Raw genomic sequence first — 21,045 nt, forward strand, 5'->3', positions numbered from 1 at the left:
ATTGATTTAAATATGGAAAAGAAAATGCATCAGCCCAAGCGTAAACATTTAATGAGTTACATGGAACAACAACTGAGTCCTGTGAATGTTCTTTGGTTCAGTCTTGTTTTCTTAACATCTTTGCAGCTGTAGTTTACCTGCGGTTATATGTTGTGTATCTGTTCATGTGTGTCTCCTGTGAAGCACGATGGCTCGTAAGACCGTGTCCTGTCGTCTCAACGGTCTGGAGATCTCGCTCATGGTTCTGTTCTTGTTAATGACGGCCGTCTCAGTGGGCTTAATAACAGTCTTAGCCCTAAAGCTGGATTCAGAGAAACGTAAATATTACATGATTTTTTTGTTTGACTACCTAAAATGATCATTCTTCATCTAATAATGTACCAAAATGTGCAATCATTCATTGTGTTTCTGAGTGGGGTCCAAAGCAGGATTTTTTGTAATTATTAGGATATATAAATGTAAACGTACATTTTAAGTTATATGATATGATATAAAATAGGGAAATGCTAGAGTGATGGAAAACAGTTTCATATTATCTTTAACGAAATTCAATCAAATATTCTCATAAATCTTGTTTGAATCACACGTGCAGAACCAGAGGAACCCACCATCCCCACAGTGAATCCTCCAGAGAACCACTTTCTCATTGGTGTAGGCCGAGCAGACTGCACAGGACCTGTGGCTGATGTACCTCTGGTCAGTTTGTTTGCATTATTTCTGCATATCAGCGCTAGATAAAACCACTGCCTGTTATACTTTGTTTGCTTGTGTAGGCGAGGCTTTATGAAAGCTGTCGATCCGTCACTTATTACAGTCTGATAATGTTTACGACTGATGTTGATCACGTGTCATAAGCATGTCTTAGCGATGTGATTTCTCTATATGTGTTTTATTTCGGGGAAGGATAGATGGGTTACGCCAACACTGATCAGACAGCGCGAGGCCTTCACACGCGTCTGTTCAGCAGAGCCTTCATCGTGGATGATGGAAGCAAACGAGTGCTGTTTGTCACCGCTGACGTCGGCATGGTCTCTCAGAGACTGAGACTCGAGGTAGTCCACTCCACATCTGTTTAAACACACTGTATACATTACAAAATATAATTGACCTTACAGAAGGAATTCTTTCTGACCTTGTCACATTCAAGTCTCTAAATATGAAAAATATGATTTTTAATGGCAGGACAGGGTTACTTCAAGTGAGAATATAAATAAAAATTGCAGAATGTTGTTAACTGGCCCCCATTCACTTGCATTGGTTATGTGTCCATACAATAGAAGTGAATGGGGTCCGGTGCTGTTCCGTTACCAACTTTCTTCAAAATATCTTCTTTTGTGGTCTGCGCAAAAAAAGAAAGTCATAAAGGTTTGAAATGACAAGAGTGCGCGTAAAGAATGACATCATTTTTTCATTTTGGGTGGACCTTAAATTATCAGATGAACCCCTTAAAGCTTTTATTTGTGATTACAATGAAATGCAATTGTAATAAATTTTTACAAATGTTGCACACATACATTTAAAGTATTTGTAATTGTAAAGAATCCCTTTGAAATCAATTCCTTCTGTTTGCTGGTGTTCAGAAACTTTGCGAAACAACATGAAAACGTGGCAGACTTAAAATTTTCTTGAATATTGATGGCAGGTTTTGCGAGAGCTGAAAGTGAAGTACGGAGATCTCTACAGACAGGACAATGTGGTGATGAGTGGCACACACACTCATTCAGGTCTGGCCGGATATTTCCAGTACACCCTCTTTATGATCACCAGCAGCGGCTACATTAAACCATCTATACAAGCCATGGTCAATGGAATAGTCAAGGTACGTCACAGTTTCAAATAGGACTGTTCAATGATTAATCACGATTAAAAGAAAAAGTTTGTGTTAACATAATATATGTCTGTGCACTGTGCACATTTATTTTTATATTTACATACACATGTAAATATGTAGGAAAAATTCACATGTTTGTATATAATTTAAATTATATATACACATATATGAGCTTTCCTGAAGCTCAGTGGTAAGAGCATTGTGTTAACAACGCAAGGTTGTGGGTTCGATCCCAGTGGATTGCAAATACCTATGTATAATGTATAGGATAAAGCTATAAGTCGCTTTGAATAAAAGCGTCTGCCAAATGCCTAAATGTAATGTAAATAAATTCATTAGGGGTTTAATTTTTTCAGATTAACGCATTCAAATATTTAACCCGATTAATGCAACAACCGTTCATTTTGTCATCCTTTGTCTAGTGTTACATAATATAATCATGCTCTTATTTATGTAAAGGCCTTTAAACCATTTAATAATCCGTTGAATGGAGACCTCAGATGCAGTCCTAATATCAGAATGTTGGCTTCTATTCATAAAATGATGTTGTTAAAGAGATCTGGCTCTGCATTAGTTTGGAGATTAAATGTGAAATTAAAAGATTGTAAAAGTATTTTTAAAACATTAATGTTATGTGCGTTCAATCGATTAATCGCGGAAAAAATTTGTGATTAATCAGATTATTATTTTTAATCGATTGACAGCATAAATATAAATTTATACATTTATACATATTAAATGTTCTTTAATATGTATACAGCTGTATGAGCTTTTAAATACAAAATAAATGTGCACAGTACACGGACATATATTCTGTAAACACAAACTTTTATTCTGGATGCGATTAATCGTTTCAACTGTCCTACTTCAAACACATTCGTGATGTGGTGAAATATAATCTTAAAATTCTGAAAATGCAACATAATCTTAATACCCTTCCTCAGAGTGTTGACACAGCTCACCGAAATTTAAAACCCGGACGAATTTTCATCAATAAAGGAGAACTGATTGACAGCAATCTGAACAGAAGTCCACACTCGTATCTGAACAACCCTGAGGAGGAGAGAAACAGGTTTGTGTCTTCATCCACATGACTAAAACTACCCTGCTATATTTTCGAATTACATTCATGGAGGATTCCTTTCTGCTCCCGTATCCCATCTAGGTATGAACACAACACAGACAAGCAGATTGTCATCATGAAGTTTACAGATATGGATGGAGATGGCATGGGTCTGCTCAGGTATACACAGCAACACACTGTAAATTCAGATTCTAGACCGCTGATCAGATGAGATCTCAGATAATAAATGTGTTGATAACTGATTCATGTGCTTTGTTTACCCATCAGCTGGTTTGCCGTTCATCCGGTCAGTATGAATTACACCAATCGCATGGTGAGCTCCGACAACCTGGGCTATGCCTCGTACGCCTTTGAGAAGGACAAAAACATCGGCTTTCTACCCGGAGAGGTAAAAGATCAACTGATCATCTTGATCTGGACCTCTATTCCACCCATCAGCGTACATGAACTGTGTCTTTATTAGTTTTAATCTACTGGTTTACAACCGCTCAAGGACATTTGTCACTCAGTTTAGTCAATAGTTTGCTCAGAGACTTCTCTAAATATCTAAAGGAAGTGTATTAGAGAGAACAGCGGGATAATAAATGTCTGTTTGCTTTAGAAATGGATGTTATGATGAAACGTTTACTGTAATGTTATTATTGTGTCTTTAGGAGAGTTTGTGTTTTTATAATGTAAAAAGCACAGGGCTGCTTGTTTTCTTGCAGGGTCCGTTTGTAGCCGGCTTTTCCTCCAGTAATCTGGGAGATTCATCTCCTAACATTCGCGGCCCCGTCTGTGTGAATACGGGTGAAAAGTGTGACTATCTTAACAGCTCTTGCCCCATAGGAGGAGTGAGTTTCCATTGTATTATACACATGAATCAACGCATTTTTCGTGTCTAGGTGCATTACTTTCTTTTAGAACAATTTGATAAATTCCTGTCACTTTATTCTTTAAAACCTAAGTTTGTATATTTTAGTATCAATACATATTCTTTTGTTTTGGGAACTCAAACCCCCTACGATGTGAAGCTATTCAACCATCCGCACAAATTATCCACACTGAGAAAGACTAAACACAGTTTTTTATTAAAGGGGTCATATGGTGCGAATCCGTGTTTTTTTGTGTCTTTGGTGTGTTATAAGATGCCATGCAAGTATTGGAAACGTATAATTACACAAATGAAAGTGAATGCTCACCCAGACCTGCTTGAAAGTTCTTGTGTAACCACACCCCCACAAATCTACGCCAGTTTGTGGTATAATTTGACTCAGACCGACCAAATGTATACGCAAGTAAGGTGGTGTAACTGTCAGTACAATTGAAGAGGAACATGATGTTCCAGATATGGCTTTACATTTCCCTCACACACTTGCAATATTCCACCAATCCCTACTCACTGGTGGACTGGCCAATCAGAGCACACCTCGCTTTTCCGAGCCAAGAGCTTTGTTAAAAATCTGCGCGTTTCTGAGAGGCGGAGCAAAGAGGAGATACAAACATGCACGGTGTGGAAAATAAAGCGTTTTTGAACCTTAAGTCGTGTTTACACATTACATTACATCTAAAACAAACCGTAATAATCATTTGAGCCGTGTCACATGACCCCTTTAAATAAACAATGCTTTGCACCATTGATTCAGAAGAGCATCTGAGAATTCCTTTTTACAATTCAATTCATGTTTAAGAATGCAGAATTAAAATGTATATATAGTGAAAAGTTGATATTAAATGACTGAAATATGGCGGATTACATTCACATGGTTACTAATGGTAGCATGCCTATTCTTTAATAGCAAAAAAAGTGCTTTCGAGCTTTGCCTTTCGGCAAGTAACAAACAAAAATCTCTCAAGAATGTATCCAAAACAAGCTATCAAAAACACACACATGTCATCTTTCAGAAAAAAACTTGCATTGCTTTTGGTCCGGGTGAAGACATGTTTGAAAGCACCAGGATTATAGGAGAGAACTTGTCTAAAAAAGCAAAGGTATGTCACATTACTGCTCTGATTCGGATCAGTGGTTGTAGTTCTTTTGAGTTTAGTTTCTTTATTTTCAGTTAATAGTCGTGTGTATTACTCTAAGCGAGTGTGTTTGCTCTGCAGGAGCTGTACAGCAGTGCTTCACAGGAGTTACACTGGTCCGTCCACGCCGCCCATCAGTGGGTTAATATGACGGATGAAACTGTGCCGTTTAACTCCACTCATACTGTAAGTGCTTTTAAAGAAACAAGCTCTCGACAGCACGTCACGGAGACTGTTCACAGAACCTGGAATACTAGAATGATGCTGATGCAGTTTTTCTGTACCCAGGGCCGGACGTGTAAACCCGCTCTAGGTCACAGTTTCGCCGCCGGAACCACAGATGGAGGAGGAGAGTTCAACTTTGTACAAGGCAAGGAGATGTGTTTCTGACATAGAAAATAGATCAGTGGTAGACGGTTGTGTGAGCAGGATCATTAGTTTGAATCCAAAGGAACATTTGGCCCCGTAGATGGACTGGTGGAGAACTGTGATTGTGTGTTTTATCATGAGCAGGGGATACGGATGGAGACCCTTTCTGGGATGGCATTAGAGACATGCTTCTTGGAGCCCCGTCCAATGAAACCAAAGCTTGTCATCAACCCAAACCCATTCTCGTGAGCACAGGAGAGGTCAGATGAGAAGCAGAGCCGCTTGTTTTTTTATATTAAAATCAAATCCAGAATCAACCCTCATGGCCGTAAGGACTGAATGTGTAATGAATGTAGTAAGAATGACTCCTGCTTACATGTTTTTCTCTGCAGATGAATGATCCTCTGCCATGGCATCCAACTATTGTGGACGTTCAGATCATCACTATTGGCTCTTTTGCCGTCGTTGCTGTGCCTGGAGAATTCACGTGAGTTGTTGTTGATGCATAAGCTAAAGTAACCATCGGGCAACAGTGTCTTTATATCCTACCAATGCCATTCTACGCTTTCAAAACATACTGTAGTACAGTGATGGCAACAGATGTGTGTGGGGTCATATTTTATTTTATGGGTTATTTTATGGGTTATCTCAGGGCTTGTTTGGGTTCTATATTTTAATGCTGGGATGCGTTTGTTCTGTGATACTGAGATTCTTCTCTTTCAGGACTATGTCTGGAAGGAGGATTCGTGAGGCAGTCAAACAGGTGAAAACAACAACAAATGTATCTGAAAAACTTTGTTCCTTCCTTACATACTGACAAGCCTGTCAAGTCTTAACATTTATATGAAACGATGGTTGACAGGAGCTGGATCAGGGGCCATTCACAAACACAGAGGTGGTGGTCGCGGGTCTATGCAACATCTACACCCACTACATCACCACATATGAAGAGTACCAGGTACAGTATACTGACTCTTACCAAATATTACGTATGGTCGTGTAGCACTATAACTGAATGATCACTTTATTGATATATCATGATTAGACATGTGCCGGGATTCACACTTAAGTCATTCAAGTAGCTTATCATTTTAAGGTTACAAGAATACACATTTGCTTCTTTCTCTTTTAACTGGTTTGACTTTACAGCTATGTGTGTGTGCTGTTTATATGAATGAACGAGTGACTAACGCTGAATAAAACATGCACTGATTTTGCACAACTCCTGTCACAGATCTTAAATGACTGCCAATAAGATATGTAAATCAAAAGGTAGGTTTTTATCATCTAGATTAAAACATGCCAGCCCAGAAAATACTGTCTGAAAATGATCTGATTCTTTAATATTGTGCTCTTTTGCATTAAAATCTGTTTCAAACAGCGCAGAGTTTTTATCGTTTCTTTTTAGTTTTATTTAATTATAACATTTATTTATTAAAGCTACATTTTTAGAATTTGTTTGTTATATGCTTTTATCATTGTATTATTTATTTGTTCATTTTTTATGCTGCCATATAAGCAGCATAAAAAGCATATATATATATTATTTTTATTTTAGTTTTTGTTTATTATTATTATTTTAGTGCTGTAAACTTATATCAGTGTATTTTCAATTCAACGTTTAATTTCTCTGTTTAGTTTGTGTTTTCCAATCATTTTTACACCATGTCTACACGACACAGAAAAAACATAAGAACGCATTATTATTTTACATTTTGTCCACACATTAAGAAGGCATTTGTCACTATGCGTTGCGCTTCTCGCGTCTGGTCAGGGCTATAGGCCAATTTTTTATTTGAATTCAATAACCAAAAAAGTTTTCAAATGTTTCAAACTTAAATAATCTTTCCTTTCACAAATGTTTTTTATTAAAATTGTGTATTTGTATTTATTTAAATGCAAAATAAAATAAAAGGTTGTCAAACTTTTTAGGAAGGCAAAGAAAAGTTTTAAAAACCTGTTTTTGCAACACAATTCAGATGATGATACAGTAGCAACAAAGCTCAGAAGTTACTTTAATTATAACAATAAGAAAATTAAATATAGACACTATGATAATTGGTTCTCCAAGGCATTAATTACTTTATAGTTTTACCATGTACCATGACCATATTGTCTGACCAAAAAGAAATGCTTCATTATTTTGCATTAGTTGACGGTGATGTTTGTCTGCTTGTCTTCTGCTCTCTCAGATTCAGCGTTATGAGGGCGCGTCCACCATCTTTGGTCCTCACACTCTGTCAGCATACATCCAGCGCTACAGAGGTCTGTCCAGAGCTATAGCGCAGGTGCTGTAACGTATATTTCCTTTTCCATATGTTCTTCAACTCGAATGAACTGTCGTGATGGCTGATGTGAGTAAACACATGTTCCACAGGGAACCACGGGAGAGTTGCCCAAAGGTCCTGAGCCTCCGTTCTTCGACGAAGACAAACTCTTTAATCTGATCAAGGATCCGGTAGCAGATAGAGCGCCTGTAAACTGCACCTTTGGTGAGGTGCTCGAGCAGGTTTCCCCCGTTTATAAAGTGGTGAGTCGAAGTTAGACACAGCACATTACTGATCATTTAAATTCACCTTCTCGAATAGATTTTATTAATATGATTTCTCTCTTTCCAAGGGGGAAGTTGCCTCCGTCACGTTTGTCGCTGGAAACCCGAGACACTCTGGAGATATAGTGAGTACTTTGATAGCACGACATGTCTTGCATGAGATTCTCTTTTATGTCTGTGGTATAACTAATCTGTCATGATTGTCATATCAGAGGGATAAGACGTTAGTTACGGTGGAGAGGTTTCACAACGACATGTGGGAAATAGTTCACACAGATGCATCATGGGAAACAAGGTAATGTGTTCTCATCGCATCATACTTGAGTTTTTACTGTTGTGTCCAGAGCTGATGGTAGATCTCAATGTTTCAGATAAGAAAAATCATCATATCTCATAGCTCATATCACTGACTGTCATTTAAACACTTGTTATCTTTCTTGAACATTTTTCAAGGGTTGAATGGGTGTATGTTTGTATTTATAAAGCATTTATTTACATTAATAGCCATTCTCAAATTAAGTTCATTCCACTTCAGACAGCATGACTAAGTGTGTGTGTGTGTGTTTTTGTAGATTTCACTGGATTAAAGGACTTCAGGGTGTAAGTAACGCTACGGTGGAGTGGTACATCCCTCTCGCAGCAGAGATGGGCACATACAGGATTCAACACTTTGGACACTACAAACAGTCTCAGGAGAACACTACCATCATCACGCCTTATGTGGGCACTTCAGACGCTTTCAGAGTCACCAAGAGCTTTTACTACTTTTGAGCACTTTTTTATTTATATACTGTATAGAACAGGATCTCTGAGCAGCTGAAGAAGACGGCATGTGAATGTTTGCATATTTTACACTGTTTACACAGTCAACCATTCCATTTAGTAACATGGAGAGTATATTTATGAAACGGATTGTTCTGGTCCTGGGTGCTAAAATGAACAATATATTTTAGTATGTAGTATGACGGTGCTCTTTCATAATGTAATTTAGGAGTTTTAACACTAGAACCGACAAACTTTCAAATGTTTTTCAAATGTATATAAGTGATTTTCAATCAAATCCAAGACAAGTCATTGACTTTTACTAAAATTGGGTCATTTACAATCTCCTGTTGTTAAAAATTGTTTCGATAAAACCAGATTAAAAATATATTTATCAAAATTAAAATAAATTGATCTCATACCTTTTGTTTACAATTTTTTTATTTTATTTAGGTGAAACTGTGCGTTTTTTTTAGAGTGATTTAGATTTGAACACAAAACAACGGCACAAAAACATAGTTAATGACTAAAAATAATAATTTTTGTCTCTCGACATTACTTAGCCATATCAAAACAATATTCATGTGTCTTGGTAAATTACCCGCTGGCGGTTTTAGGTATACAGCGAGATCTAGTGGAGTAAAGGAGTACTTTATTTAAATTAGCCTCAGATATGTCTCCTGTTATTGTTTAGGAGAAATGAAAAGAGAATCGAATGAGAGTGTAAGACATGTAGGTTCATGCAGATTGTAGAAGAAAAATTTGATGAGAAATGTTTGAGTTCATCTTGAGATCTTCAATTGACTGATTGAAGACTTGACAGACCTGAGCTCAGTTTGACACATGGTTGACATCTCTTCTGAAACTCTGATGGCAGACACATGTCAGATTTCTGACTCTTTCTCAGGAGAAATATCTTAAGAATAAACATTTTAAAGCTGTTGTTTATGGTAGCGGTCTTCGCTATTGTAGTAACATTATTTACCTTGCTTCACTGGTGAATGAGACATGATTTAATTTAAATTGACCCAAGAGCATCTGGTTTGTGCGCGTTCATGTGTTTTGGAGGAGGCGTGGCTTAGGACGGCGATTCGCATGGAGTTTGGGATCATGATTGATTTCACTGCTAGTAGGCTAAAGTTCCGCCTTTAAGTAAATGTTTCATGAAATTGGTCCGGGAGAAATAATTGAAATATCTCTGTGCTTGTTCTTTCTTATGGGCAATGTGCATTTTAACAAACATTTAATTAAAATGAATATGTTTCATGATGGGGGGGCACGGTGGCTTAGTGGTTAGCACGTTAGCCTCACATCTTCAGGGTTGGGGGTTCGATTCCCACTTCCGACTTGTGTGTGTGGAGTTTGCATGTTCTCCCCGTGCCTCGGGGGTTTCCTCCGGGTACTCCGGTTTCCTCCGCTGGTCCAAAGACATGCATGGTAGGTTGATTGGCATCTCTGGAAAAAATTGTCCGTAGTGCGTGAGTGAATGAATGAGTGAGTGTGTGTGCCCTGCGATGGGTTGGCACTCCATCCAGGGTGTATCCTGCCTTGATTCCCGATGACTCCTGAGATAGGCGCAGGCTCCCCGTGACCCGAGGTAGTTCGGATAAGCGGTAGAAAATGGAATGGAATGGAATGTTTCATGATATAAAGTTAACTTTTTATAAAAGCAAAGGTACTCATTCAGCCATGTTAAATTGTGAATAGATAATGTGAAGCTGACGTCACATCCTATGTTGCATGTTCCAGTGGTGCCGCCATCTTGGGAGGATAATACGCCACTCCTCTAATTGTTTTGATCTGAAGCGTTACTTGTTTATTTTATATATGGTGAAATCGATAGTGAAGAACCATGGGCTATTCCTGAACGACTGTGCGCAATGCTATTGCAGTTTTTAACACAACAAGACCGACCTACCATAGTAATATTTCCTAATCAAGCAAGAAAAAAAACACTGCATTGAACGCACTAGCATCCGTCCTCCCAAGATGGCGCAACATTCAACACGGTGCGACGTTGATTAACAAGCTTTATAAAGTTGCTTTGTTGGCCATTACTTCACATAGAGTTGGCCATCACTTCCTCACTTGTGCCTAATGTATAATGCCAACAACTTGAATTCTTTGAAATGAATTTATTGATGGTTTGTGGATGTATTGGAATTATTTAATCTTATCTTTCACATTCTGTAGCTCTCGGCTTATTTTTTTCTCCTGATTGGTGCCTGTAGAAATCTCTCTTCAGTTTTAATGTCAATCACTGACGCAGTGAATTACTTCAAACAGTCAATGATCTAAAGACAAACAGAGCTGGACTTCAGGTATAAAAATAAGTTCTAAGTGCTACACAAACTTTAATACTGTCACCGATAAGGAATCTTATTTCACAAAAGTGTCTGTGTTTAGAAACGCTGTCATATTTTTCTCACATTCAAAAGTGTGAGATGACCAAAATCTTATAAAATATAGAAAGAAAACAAACTATCTTATTAAAAACCATAAAACGGTCGGGTGGATATAAAGCATACAGCAAGGCTATAGGTTACTGTAGGGTTCTTCAGGTGGATGTTAATGTAAATACTGAAGGATCAGCTACACAACAACAAAGTGAAGTGAACTTCTGCAGGGATAGGACAGCGTATTTCATCATTTGATTGTAATGATTTAGTGTTAATACGTAATAAGTCATTCAGAGGCAGCATTAAACAGCTGAAATTCAGTCGGTCTTTTAGACATTTGACAGTGAAACTGAAAGTTGAAACAGAATTATTCTACGATTCGATCAAGTGAATTTATGGTGTGAAAATTAAACACACAGTTTTTGCCTGAAAAAAAAACAAATTTTTGGGATTGACTTATTAAACATCTATCAGACCGTCAGCTTCCTGAGTTCAAGTCAAAAGATGACTCGCATTGACACAAACATCATTACAATATTGCAATATGCTCAAAAACATCCCTGCTGAGAAAAAAACAAATTCATCCCAGAAATTCTAACTGATACTGGTTATAATAGGCGTTGTAATATGGTTTTAATATGGTCTCTATTGTAATATGTTGGTTCTACTGGTGTGATGTTATCTGATCGATGGGAACCAGAACATCAATATATCTTACTGGAATAATACACATTGCATTTTGTATTTTAATGGTAAAAGCTATTGTTTATAATGGAACCCGCTAGAATTGTTTTTCAGCAGGGATGAGTCCTGATGGGAAGGAAAAGAACCATCATAAATCTATCAAACCTATAAACATGACAAGATACGCAGAACACAAACTAATAATACAAAGACTAGATGACTGACATATTAAAACACTCCGTATCCGTCCCCGCGGGTGGCCACAGCGAAGGCCGGGTAACCCTCATAGGTGGCATATGCGGTCAGATCCTGACCCAGAGAAACAGCCTGTTTCAGCGGGCCGGCAGTGCTGGCGATTGTATAACCTGCGAACATAAGGCCAACAAAACTTATATAGAAAAACTCTTTTGAGAGGCAATCTTTACATGGGTTCATTTATTTAATCAATTTAACTGAACGGTTTACTATAAAATGTGAATGTTTTGTGCATTTATCCTCAACATAGGCCTAACTAATAAAACAAAGATTCAGCATTTCCTATGGTTAGCATAAATAACGTATCCTACATAATAAACTAACTTGTACTAGTTCTACTGTGTAGCTGATCTGATCAAATTCACAGTAAGATTATCAGGATTACAGTTAACATTGTGTTATAGTAAGTATCAGTACAGACCTTACATACCTGCGAAAGCAGCGGTGGAGGCGTCAGCGCCCTCTGTCTGCAGGCCGAGGATCTGCAGCGTGTGCTCGGCCGCGTGAAGCTTCGCCTCATCCATCGAAGCGCAGATCTTGGCGGGCGTGAACGGGTGTCTGATGGGGCACACAGAGAGTTAATACTCTCTGTATTATATTGGGGGAGAAATGTGTTTCGTAGGAAAAGTGACCTGGCTCTTTCTAAAACCTGCCGTCCTGTCCACCATTAACAACAGCAAGGAAATGTTTATCTTGGCTAGGATGTTATCTCAAATGTTTGTAAAGTGCGCAAGTGCTCATTTTATATTTTAAATATAATTTAAATACAATAATCTCAATCGCATCACTGTTGCATTGTGGCTATATGGGGGCGTGGCCCGCTGCTATGATGCTCTTGTGTTGTGGGAGATCATCAGGTATTGTTGTACATTTATTATAATAGTTTTTAATGCATTGATATGTGGTTTTGGATGTTCCGTATGTCACAAGTTTGAACCAGATATTTGAAACCGACAATTCAAAATATTAAAATAGAGATGTTGAGGATGTGACGTACATATTTGGATACTGAGAAGCCAGAGCAGGGATGGTGACTTTATAAAGGAAAAGTTGCCTCTGATCTGGTCCGATAGCAGAGTGAAGCTGGTAAACCGGTTGACCCCAGTTGTTCTTTTGACAAATATCCTCCAAGATCTATAGAGACACAAAAGTTGTTTAATTTGTCAGCAAATTTTTGTTCCTTATTAAAATCCATAAATGATCTTTTCCGTGTACCTGTGGGGGGTGTTTGATGCCCTGGGGCTTCAGGGTAACAGGGGTCATGGGCGTGAGCTCCATGCCCGGAAGAAGGTCATAGAGTTTGTCATCGGGGCGTTTGTCTGTCTTGAGTTGGTACGTGGTGCACCCGTGACCTACACCTGCGTAAGCGAGGTATCCTCGCCCGCCCAAACCACGCACGCCCGCTGCCCCTACAGGTACATTCATGTAAATTTCTAGGAATGCAAGAAGGCATTAAGTCGAATCAAATCAGCAGAAATCACCCGGGTTTCAATCAAGACTCAAGAAAACTGATCATATCCATTCCAAGCCAGCACATTACAGAGATTGAATACGTTGCTCATAGATTTGTTTCTTCATAATTCACTTTTATGGATTTGATTTGATTAGATTTTTTGATCCCCATCCATTCAGAATATGATATTATTATCACCGGAACTGTAATATGCAGGCATGGACAACAACTTGAAATGCTAGATACACAACAACTTTTAAAACATAATAAAACAAAACACAGTTTGTTTTGGTCATGGACACATGCAAATGCAGATGCATATGTCATATGTTATAACTGACCTAATGAAACATACCGGGTAACCAAAAAAAGGTTGTACTGTAAGTATGTTTTGCGAAGAGTTTTACTGTATAAAATCATTATTTCTGAATGTTTACAAACGTTCAACTAACGATTTAAGAATAGTGTTTTAAACCAATGTTTTTATAACGTTTTTAAAATGTTTAGCGATGACAAACATTGATAAAATGCCCTTTTAAAGTTACTGCAAGAATGTTTCATAGAACGTAAGCCGAAGGTCGAAAAAACGTTCCCTGTTAGCTGATTTTGCGAACTTGAGTCTCTTTTAAGAATTGTTCTCTGGCCTTTTCTGAACATGTTTTCATCAGAAGATTGACCACACAAAATAGCTCTGTGCAGCCAACGTTGATTTGCTGGTTTCATCTGGTTTAAGCTGCCACCAAGCCTGGCCAAGCTGGTTTTCAGCTGGTCTTCCAGTCTGCCCAAATTTGTGTTTTATTGGTTTAGTTGGTCTTCACTGGAAAATGTTATTGTTCAGAATTTGCTCTTACGTAGCTGTGTTACGCTAGTATCAGCCCTCTCAGATCAGATGTTTCTTCTGACCCAGCCCCTTCAAAACCAGCTAACCAGACCAGCCTGACCAGAATGTGACTTTTTGATTGGTTGAATCAGTTAGTTTCAAAAGCATTTCTTTAGAGATTGTCATTTTCATCACACCTTCAATCATGTCTGGAACAGATTTCAACAGACAAATCAGATGGATTGTTAGCGGTAGAAATGACCCACCTCTCACTGAGGGTGACCTCACCAGCCCTCGGGTGCTTACGGGTCCTTTGGTACCTGGGATTCGAAACTGATTGGGGATGGCTGCGTAGGCGTGGGGAGCGTAAAAGATGGGAGCGCCCAGATAGGCAGCGGACGGGTCGTACATTTGTCCAACAGCGTAAGTGTATTCTCCTTGCAGCAGAGCCGCTCCACGACCTCCCGTGCCTCGGGTGTATCGGACGTAATTGTCTTTATCCACTGGCTTGGCTAGCGTGACCTCAATGGGGGAGCCGTCTATGACCTGAACGAATGTCAGGGGTTTTATTCCAGTAGTACTTTATAACATTTAGACTGGGGTTAGAGTCGGTTGGGTCCTGTTTACCTTTCCGCTCAAAGCATTCATTGCGCTGATTGCGTCTTCCCGCTGGGAGAAATGAACGAAAGCGTAGTCTCTGATCTTCTTCACACGTTCAACGGCTCCTGTGGATGGAAAACAATGAAATCTCAGTTAACAGTCAATGGATTTTGGCCTGGCCAAGAATCTTTTTTTTCAAGCACTCTTGTTCTTCTTGGATAAGCGGACCTGGTTTAATGTCGTTGAACTCTTTCTCGATGGTCTCCTCTGTGGTGGCCAACATCAGGTTACGGACATACAGGATTTTCACTGTGGACATGGTGTCCTCATCTACCTCCACTTCAGGTTCTGCCCAGTCTACAGCGATTGCGTGACCCCACAGCTGAATTCTCCCTACAGAGACAGAGGCAGAGACAGAAAGCAGGTTAGGGTCTTAGATCCTCTGGTCAATGAACTAAAGCACCTTTAGACCGAAAACAATCAATAAGACCTTTAGTCATGTCTGACGATTACATTGAAAAGGGCCTGTGGAGTTTTCAAGCACAGAGCAATGAGTTTGTTATTACTCACGTGCTGTCAAATCGATTAAACGTGATTGGGAAAAATGTGCATGTATAAATTTATATATAACTGAAATTTTACTAACCTTTTTTCTTTTAAATCTTACCTAAATTAATACAGTGCATGCATGTGTATGTGTTTATAAATACAAAATAAATTTGCACAGTACACAGATATAAATTATTATAAACACAAAACTTTATTCTGGATGCGATTAATCACGATTAATCATGGAAGAACTCTTATTTTATATATTTATGTAAATGTTTGATGTATTCTCACTTACTGTATATATGAACCTATACACGCCACACACATATATTACAAAAACAGAAATATTTATTTTGAAATAGATTAATTGTGATTAATCTTGGAACAGCCCTAATGTATATATATATATTTATGAATATGTTTGATGTTTTCACACATGCATGTATGTACTTACACTGTATATGTACGTGTAAATGTACAACCCACACACATATATCACAAAAACAGAAATATTTATTTTGAAATTGATTAATCCTGATTAATCGATTTAACAGCACTGTTAATTTGTTCATTCGTGATGTAATTGTTGTTTTACCTGGCAATAATTTCCTCCGGGCCATTGCAGCAGCTCTATGGCTCTCATACTCCACGAAGGCAAAGCCTCGGTTCTTGGTCTTGTCCGCAGCACTCGGATAAACGATGACGTCCGTGACACCATCTGTCACCTTCTTCATCTCCGCCAGGATCTCTTCCCTCTTTTTGGTTTTGGGAATGCCGCCCACAAACAGTCGACAGTTGTCTACGCTTGCACACACACCCAGAAGTCTCCCATTTCTGAGTCATATTTGGAGATTGTTGGATTATTTTTGGTTCTTTGTTCACTAGATCTTCAGTGCAGACATCGATTTACTCCCACAAAGCTCAGCAGATTTATCCAAAATTGGACCCATCTTGGTGTGTATTATTAAAAAATTGGATAATCTGATATTTCTTTAGCTAACACATAAAAGTGTTGAACTTTGAACTAAATTTGTTACTACAAATCTTTATCTGTTTAGCAGAACATAAATTCATTCAGAAAAAAAGTTCGTTTTCTTTCTTGGTCTGACAGTGACTGACCTGATTTCATAGTTGTTAAGTTGCTTCATGGCATTTTTCGCCTCTTGTTTTGTGGTAAAGGTCACAAAGGCGTAACCTCGATTGTTGCCATTGAAATCCATCATCATCCGTACTTCATAAATTTTGCCAAACTGCAAAACATGTTAGCATTATTATTTTTTATGTGACAGATTCGTTATAATTCATTAAGGGTAAAACCTTTTAATGGGATTAAAAAAACAAATGAGTGCGTGATTAAAGTCATCCCAGGGCTGATAACAGTGGAGTGAATGTCAACTCTCTTTACTCTCTTACTTTTTCACACAGCGGCACCAGTTCATCCTCAAAAAGATCTCTAGGAAGCTTTCCAACAAAGATCTCACTGCCTCTCTCTGGAGGTTGACCTTCCCAACCAGGAGGTGGACCACCATATCTCCTCTGGCCATTTTCCTGAGCAGAAAACGGGGAAGAATTATGGACAAATATCTTTAAAACATACACTGTAATTTTGTGGTAGCTGGGCTTTTTTCTTTCAAATTACACTTTTCCCCTTGGTTTCTTACGTAAATTGCAATATTTTTTCTTTTATTTTACGGTTTTGACTGTATTTGACTAAATACGTGAAATTCCATAAAAAAACTTTTTTTAAATTACAGCTTTTTTGAGATCCTACTTGAAAAAACTGTAAAATTACAGGGTTTTTGTTACAGTGTAAAGATTTCTTTATAAGATGTACTGTTGGTTCACGTAAAGAAAACCCACAACTAACTACACAATCATTTACTGTGGAGCACAAAGATGTTCTCTGCTTTCAATAATTTAAGTGTTTTTTTCCCATCGTCACCCCAATATGGCACCACTTTACTGCACACAAACGGGTTTGACAACCAAACCAAACCCATACAGGTCCAAAATTTTGGAAAAACATTTATATTAACCAATCAGATTGCAGGATTAGTGTCAATGGTATGGTTAGGTTTAAGAATTGGGGGGCTTCCAATAAACCTATTACATCCCTTGATCTGAAAGACAACTTATGGATGGGATCAAGGTTATCCTTTATGAAATTGAACCATGGTTTTATTATGATAAAAGTGTGAAAAACATGTTCTTTTGGCAGATTGATACAAAAAACATAAATTACACTAAACATTAAAAACGTTAATTTGTTTTTGCCATGGTTTAAGGTATAATTTAACACTATATAGTATACCATAATTTTAGTTTTTGCACCGATGACACGTTGTTCCCATCTTAGACTTTTTTACTTTGGTTGAGCTCTTAGGTTTGTTCATGTTGAAATCTTTAATAACAGACGTTTGGTGTCATTCGTGGTACCTGATGTATGTGATATCCCGTGCGCTGGATGAGATCGCGCAGCGCAGCTTCGTTCTGTGTTCCCGTCAGTCCATCCGCACATTTTTGATTGGTTTCCATTGTGAGTGATTATCAGCAATAAATCAGCAGAATTAGGGGTGCTCACTGAAATTCAATCAAAGTTCAAACACACATGAGACATGACAGAGCATTCTTCACGATAACACTCCACCAAATGTTGTTTACAGGGGGTTCAAAGGTAATGAGGGCATATGTTCCAATCTCACAATGTATATAAAGCTTCATGTTATGAACCTTACGTGACACTGATGCTGTTAAGCATCAGGGAAACATTTGATTGACTGGTGTCACGTTTTAGTTTAGTCTCTGAACAAAGTCAGTATGAAGCTTTTAGTATATATTGACTTTTTATCTGGCGAACCAAAGTGGGGAAAGTAACATTTTCTTCACCTCCGGGTCAAGGACTGTGCTGTAATTATTAACTCAAACTACAGAGTCAATGAAAACACTAGACAGTCATTGAGACTCAGTGTTCCTCATAAAAAAAATAGCATCTTTTCCTTTGACCAGAACTCAGGAAAGCGAATTATAAAAGCTTTAATTCTACTGTCACACCAAATGGTCCTAAAGTAAAATTGTATCGCATAGATATTGCACTTAAGGTGATAATTCACCCCAAAATGAAAATTCTGTCATCATTTATCTACCATAGTAGGAAGAATTAAATGGTAGTCAAATGTCCCCGAGAACTGTTTGTTTCTTCAAAATGTTGTGTTCAACAGAACAAAAAAAGATTCAATATATTTTCCTACTATGGTAGTCAATGAAATCACAGAACTGAAAATTGTTAACATTTTTCCAAAAGATGTCTCTGTGTTCATCAGAACAAAGTCATTTATACGGGTATGAAATGACATGAGGTTGAGTAAATGATTGCTTAGTATCAATTTGGTCTCTGAGTTTTCTCCTAATGACAATAATATATGTGAATGTAAAGAAATAGACCAGGTCAATGTGAATGAATTCGATGGAACAATTTTGATTTTCATTTTGAAATCTCTGCCTTAAAAATCCGATGACAGATTGTAGAGTTCGGTTAAATCTTACATTTAAGGGAACAGTTCAGCCACAATTGAAAATTCTGTCATCATTTACTCTCCCCGGGTTTTATATAAAAAAAATTGTTCTGATGAACACAGAGAAAGATATTTGGAAGAATGCTTGTAACCAAAGAGATCTTGGCCATTGACTCCCATAGTAGGAAAACAATATTTGTAAATTTATTTGTTCTGTTGCACACAAATGAAGATATTTTGAAGAATGTAGGACAGCAAACAGTTCTGGGGCACTTTTGACAGCCATTGTATTTTTTCCTTCTATGGGAGTCCATGGTGGCCAAGAACTGTTTGGTAACAAGCAACATCAGAACAAAGAAATTTATACGTAAATGATAACAGAAAAAAAAATCAATTTTTAGGTGAACTGTCCCTTTAAGTGTTTAGCTGATGCTTTTCTCCAAAGGGACTTTGAAAAATAAAAACGCTATAAAGAAGTTGAAAGACGAAAAATATTAATTTACCCCCATATTTTTTTATCATGACTCTTTCTTCAGTGGAACAGGAAAGAAGGTATTTTAAGGAACGTCTCAGTGGTTTTGTGTTCATACAGTTAAAGTCGATGAGAGTTGTTCTGTTTATAAGCGTTCTTCAAAACATCTTCTTTTGGGTTTTACAGAAGGAAGAAAGTCATGCAGGTTTGAAATGAAACGAGAGTGAATAAATGATTCAAGAATTCTTATTTTTAGTTGAACTATGTTTACGGAGATGAAAATATGAGAAAGTTACATAAACTATTATGGTCGTGTTGCTGTACACGAGTGCTGTTTGACAGTCATGAATGAATCACAGACACAGGTCTTTAATGTCATCAACTAAGTGTTTGTTTATCTTCCTCTCCTTAAGTTTCACATGATCATGGAGAGATGATGAAGACGTGAAGGAGATCTAGTGCAGAGGTCAAAGGTCACACCATCACCTGTAAGTATTTTACCATTTCTAGCCCTCGACTTTCTGAATAAAATAATGAAACAGAGAGCGGAGCCAAAGATCCACCCTGAGCTTATCCAAACTGAAACGGCTCACGAGACACTATAAGCAGTTGTGATGCATACATCAAATCTTTGCAGACAGTCTGACTCCGGTCAAGCTCAGATGTTGGCAAACATCAAATATAAAGGGTCCGATTCACATTTGTTATGGCTGAGCCATTAATGCGAGCGTTTTAAGAGAGTCAGGACCGAACTCCATTAGCCTGCTGTCCATCCAAGGCTCTCTTATGGACAGCCTGGTTACCGTTTGCATAAACAAGATAACCAGACCAGCGCTTATCATGCCTGGATCCCCGACAGCGTTTTCAGCGCATGTTGACCGAAGCTAAATACACACGGCCCTGAAGGCCAATGTGCACGACAAAACCGCAATGCTGTTGCCTGTTGGTTCAACACAATAACATGTATTTCTTCAACTCTCTAAGCATATACAGCATACTGTCTAAGTATTGCCTAGTGAGTGAACCTCTCTTAGATGCTTAGTGAGAAGAGACCTCATTTCAGCTCATGTCCTCAGACCGACACCTGTTTAAACAAATGCAAGTGTGAGCTTTGCAGATGGCGAATAAAGAAAGATTAATCCTGGACCCCAAACACACATTTACTGTCCGTCTGTGAGGTTACGTTGACTATGGCAGGTTAGTATTGTACCATATGTTACTATAGTACTGTATGTGAATTAAATCTACGCTTGAGTCTCAGCTGATCTCTCTTCGGTCGTACTGTCAATAAATATAATGTGCATAACACATACAGTGTGTGTCAAAGAGATGCTCGCATCCCCGATAAACAAGCCATTTCACAATAGAGTTGTGCTGGATGTTTAAAATACTCGTTTCACACTGGACAGTTCGAATGATTCGATAGAAACATTAAAACACACATGCACCGAAAAAACAGATGCTAAAGTAAGAGCCCTGACGCCGTGTAACACATCTCAGGTGTAAATGAGAGAACTTACCTGAGCAATTTCAGAGATCACCACCCGGGAAACTCAGACCCTCATTCTGCTGAATTTGGCAACGTGTCACTGGGGTGATTCTGTAATCACATCATATCAAACTCCAAAGGTTCACTGTCCTAGAGCTGCTTTACGAGCCCGTGTGGTTAAACGTTAACTCGCTCTATCTCTCCT

The 21,045-nt window shown here is 38.1% G+C and overlaps 2 protein-coding genes across 4 annotated transcripts; one reads left to right on the top strand and one right to left on the bottom strand.

The window, feature by feature from the left end:
* The first annotated feature begins 187 nt into the window (after positions 1-187).
* On the top strand, positions 188-8,613 carry asah2 (N-acylsphingosine amidohydrolase 2). The gene is made up of 20 exons (XM_056771859.1): positions 188-317; positions 599-696; positions 909-1,052; positions 1,643-1,819; positions 2,776-2,903; positions 2,997-3,074; positions 3,183-3,303; positions 3,623-3,748; positions 4,800-4,886; positions 5,004-5,108; positions 5,211-5,292; positions 5,436-5,551; positions 5,684-5,778; positions 6,015-6,054; positions 6,154-6,249; positions 7,484-7,579; positions 7,669-7,821; positions 7,911-7,967; positions 8,055-8,137; positions 8,415-8,613. Exons 1-20 carry the CDS (start codon positions 188-190, stop codon positions 8,611-8,613), a joined length of 2,211 nt encoding a protein of 736 aa, XP_056627837.1.
* Positions 8,614-10,724: 2,111 nt separating this feature from the next.
* a1cf (apobec1 complementation factor) lies at positions 10,725-21,024 on the bottom strand. 3 transcript variants are annotated; one of them, XM_056772180.1, is made up of 12 exons: positions 20,872-21,024; positions 17,804-17,947; positions 16,781-16,915; positions 16,487-16,617; positions 15,963-16,201; positions 15,044-15,208; positions 14,843-14,940; positions 14,482-14,761; positions 13,158-13,351; positions 12,940-13,076; positions 12,373-12,500; positions 10,725-12,052 (listed from the first exon to the last, which is right to left on the bottom strand). In XM_056772180.1, exons 2-12 carry the CDS (start codon positions 17,900-17,902, stop codon positions 11,916-11,918), a joined length of 1,743 nt encoding a protein of 580 aa, XP_056628158.1. In that variant the 5' UTR covers positions 17,903-17,947; positions 20,872-21,024; the 3' UTR covers positions 10,725-11,915. The 3 variants fall into 3 exon arrangements, with proteins under 3 accessions (XP_056628158.1, XP_056628157.1, XP_056628159.1); XM_056772179.1 differs by having other exon boundaries at positions 13,158-13,375; XM_056772181.1 differs by having other exon boundaries at positions 11,914-12,052; positions 12,364-12,500; positions 13,158-13,375.
* Positions 21,025-21,045: the final 21 nt, after the last annotated feature.

Source organism: Triplophysa dalaica, chromosome 17, assembly GCF_015846415.1.
Source record: "Triplophysa dalaica isolate WHDGS20190420 chromosome 17, ASM1584641v1, whole genome shotgun sequence".
Lineage (NCBI taxonomy): Eukaryota > Metazoa > Chordata > Actinopteri > Cypriniformes > Nemacheilidae > Triplophysa > Triplophysa dalaica.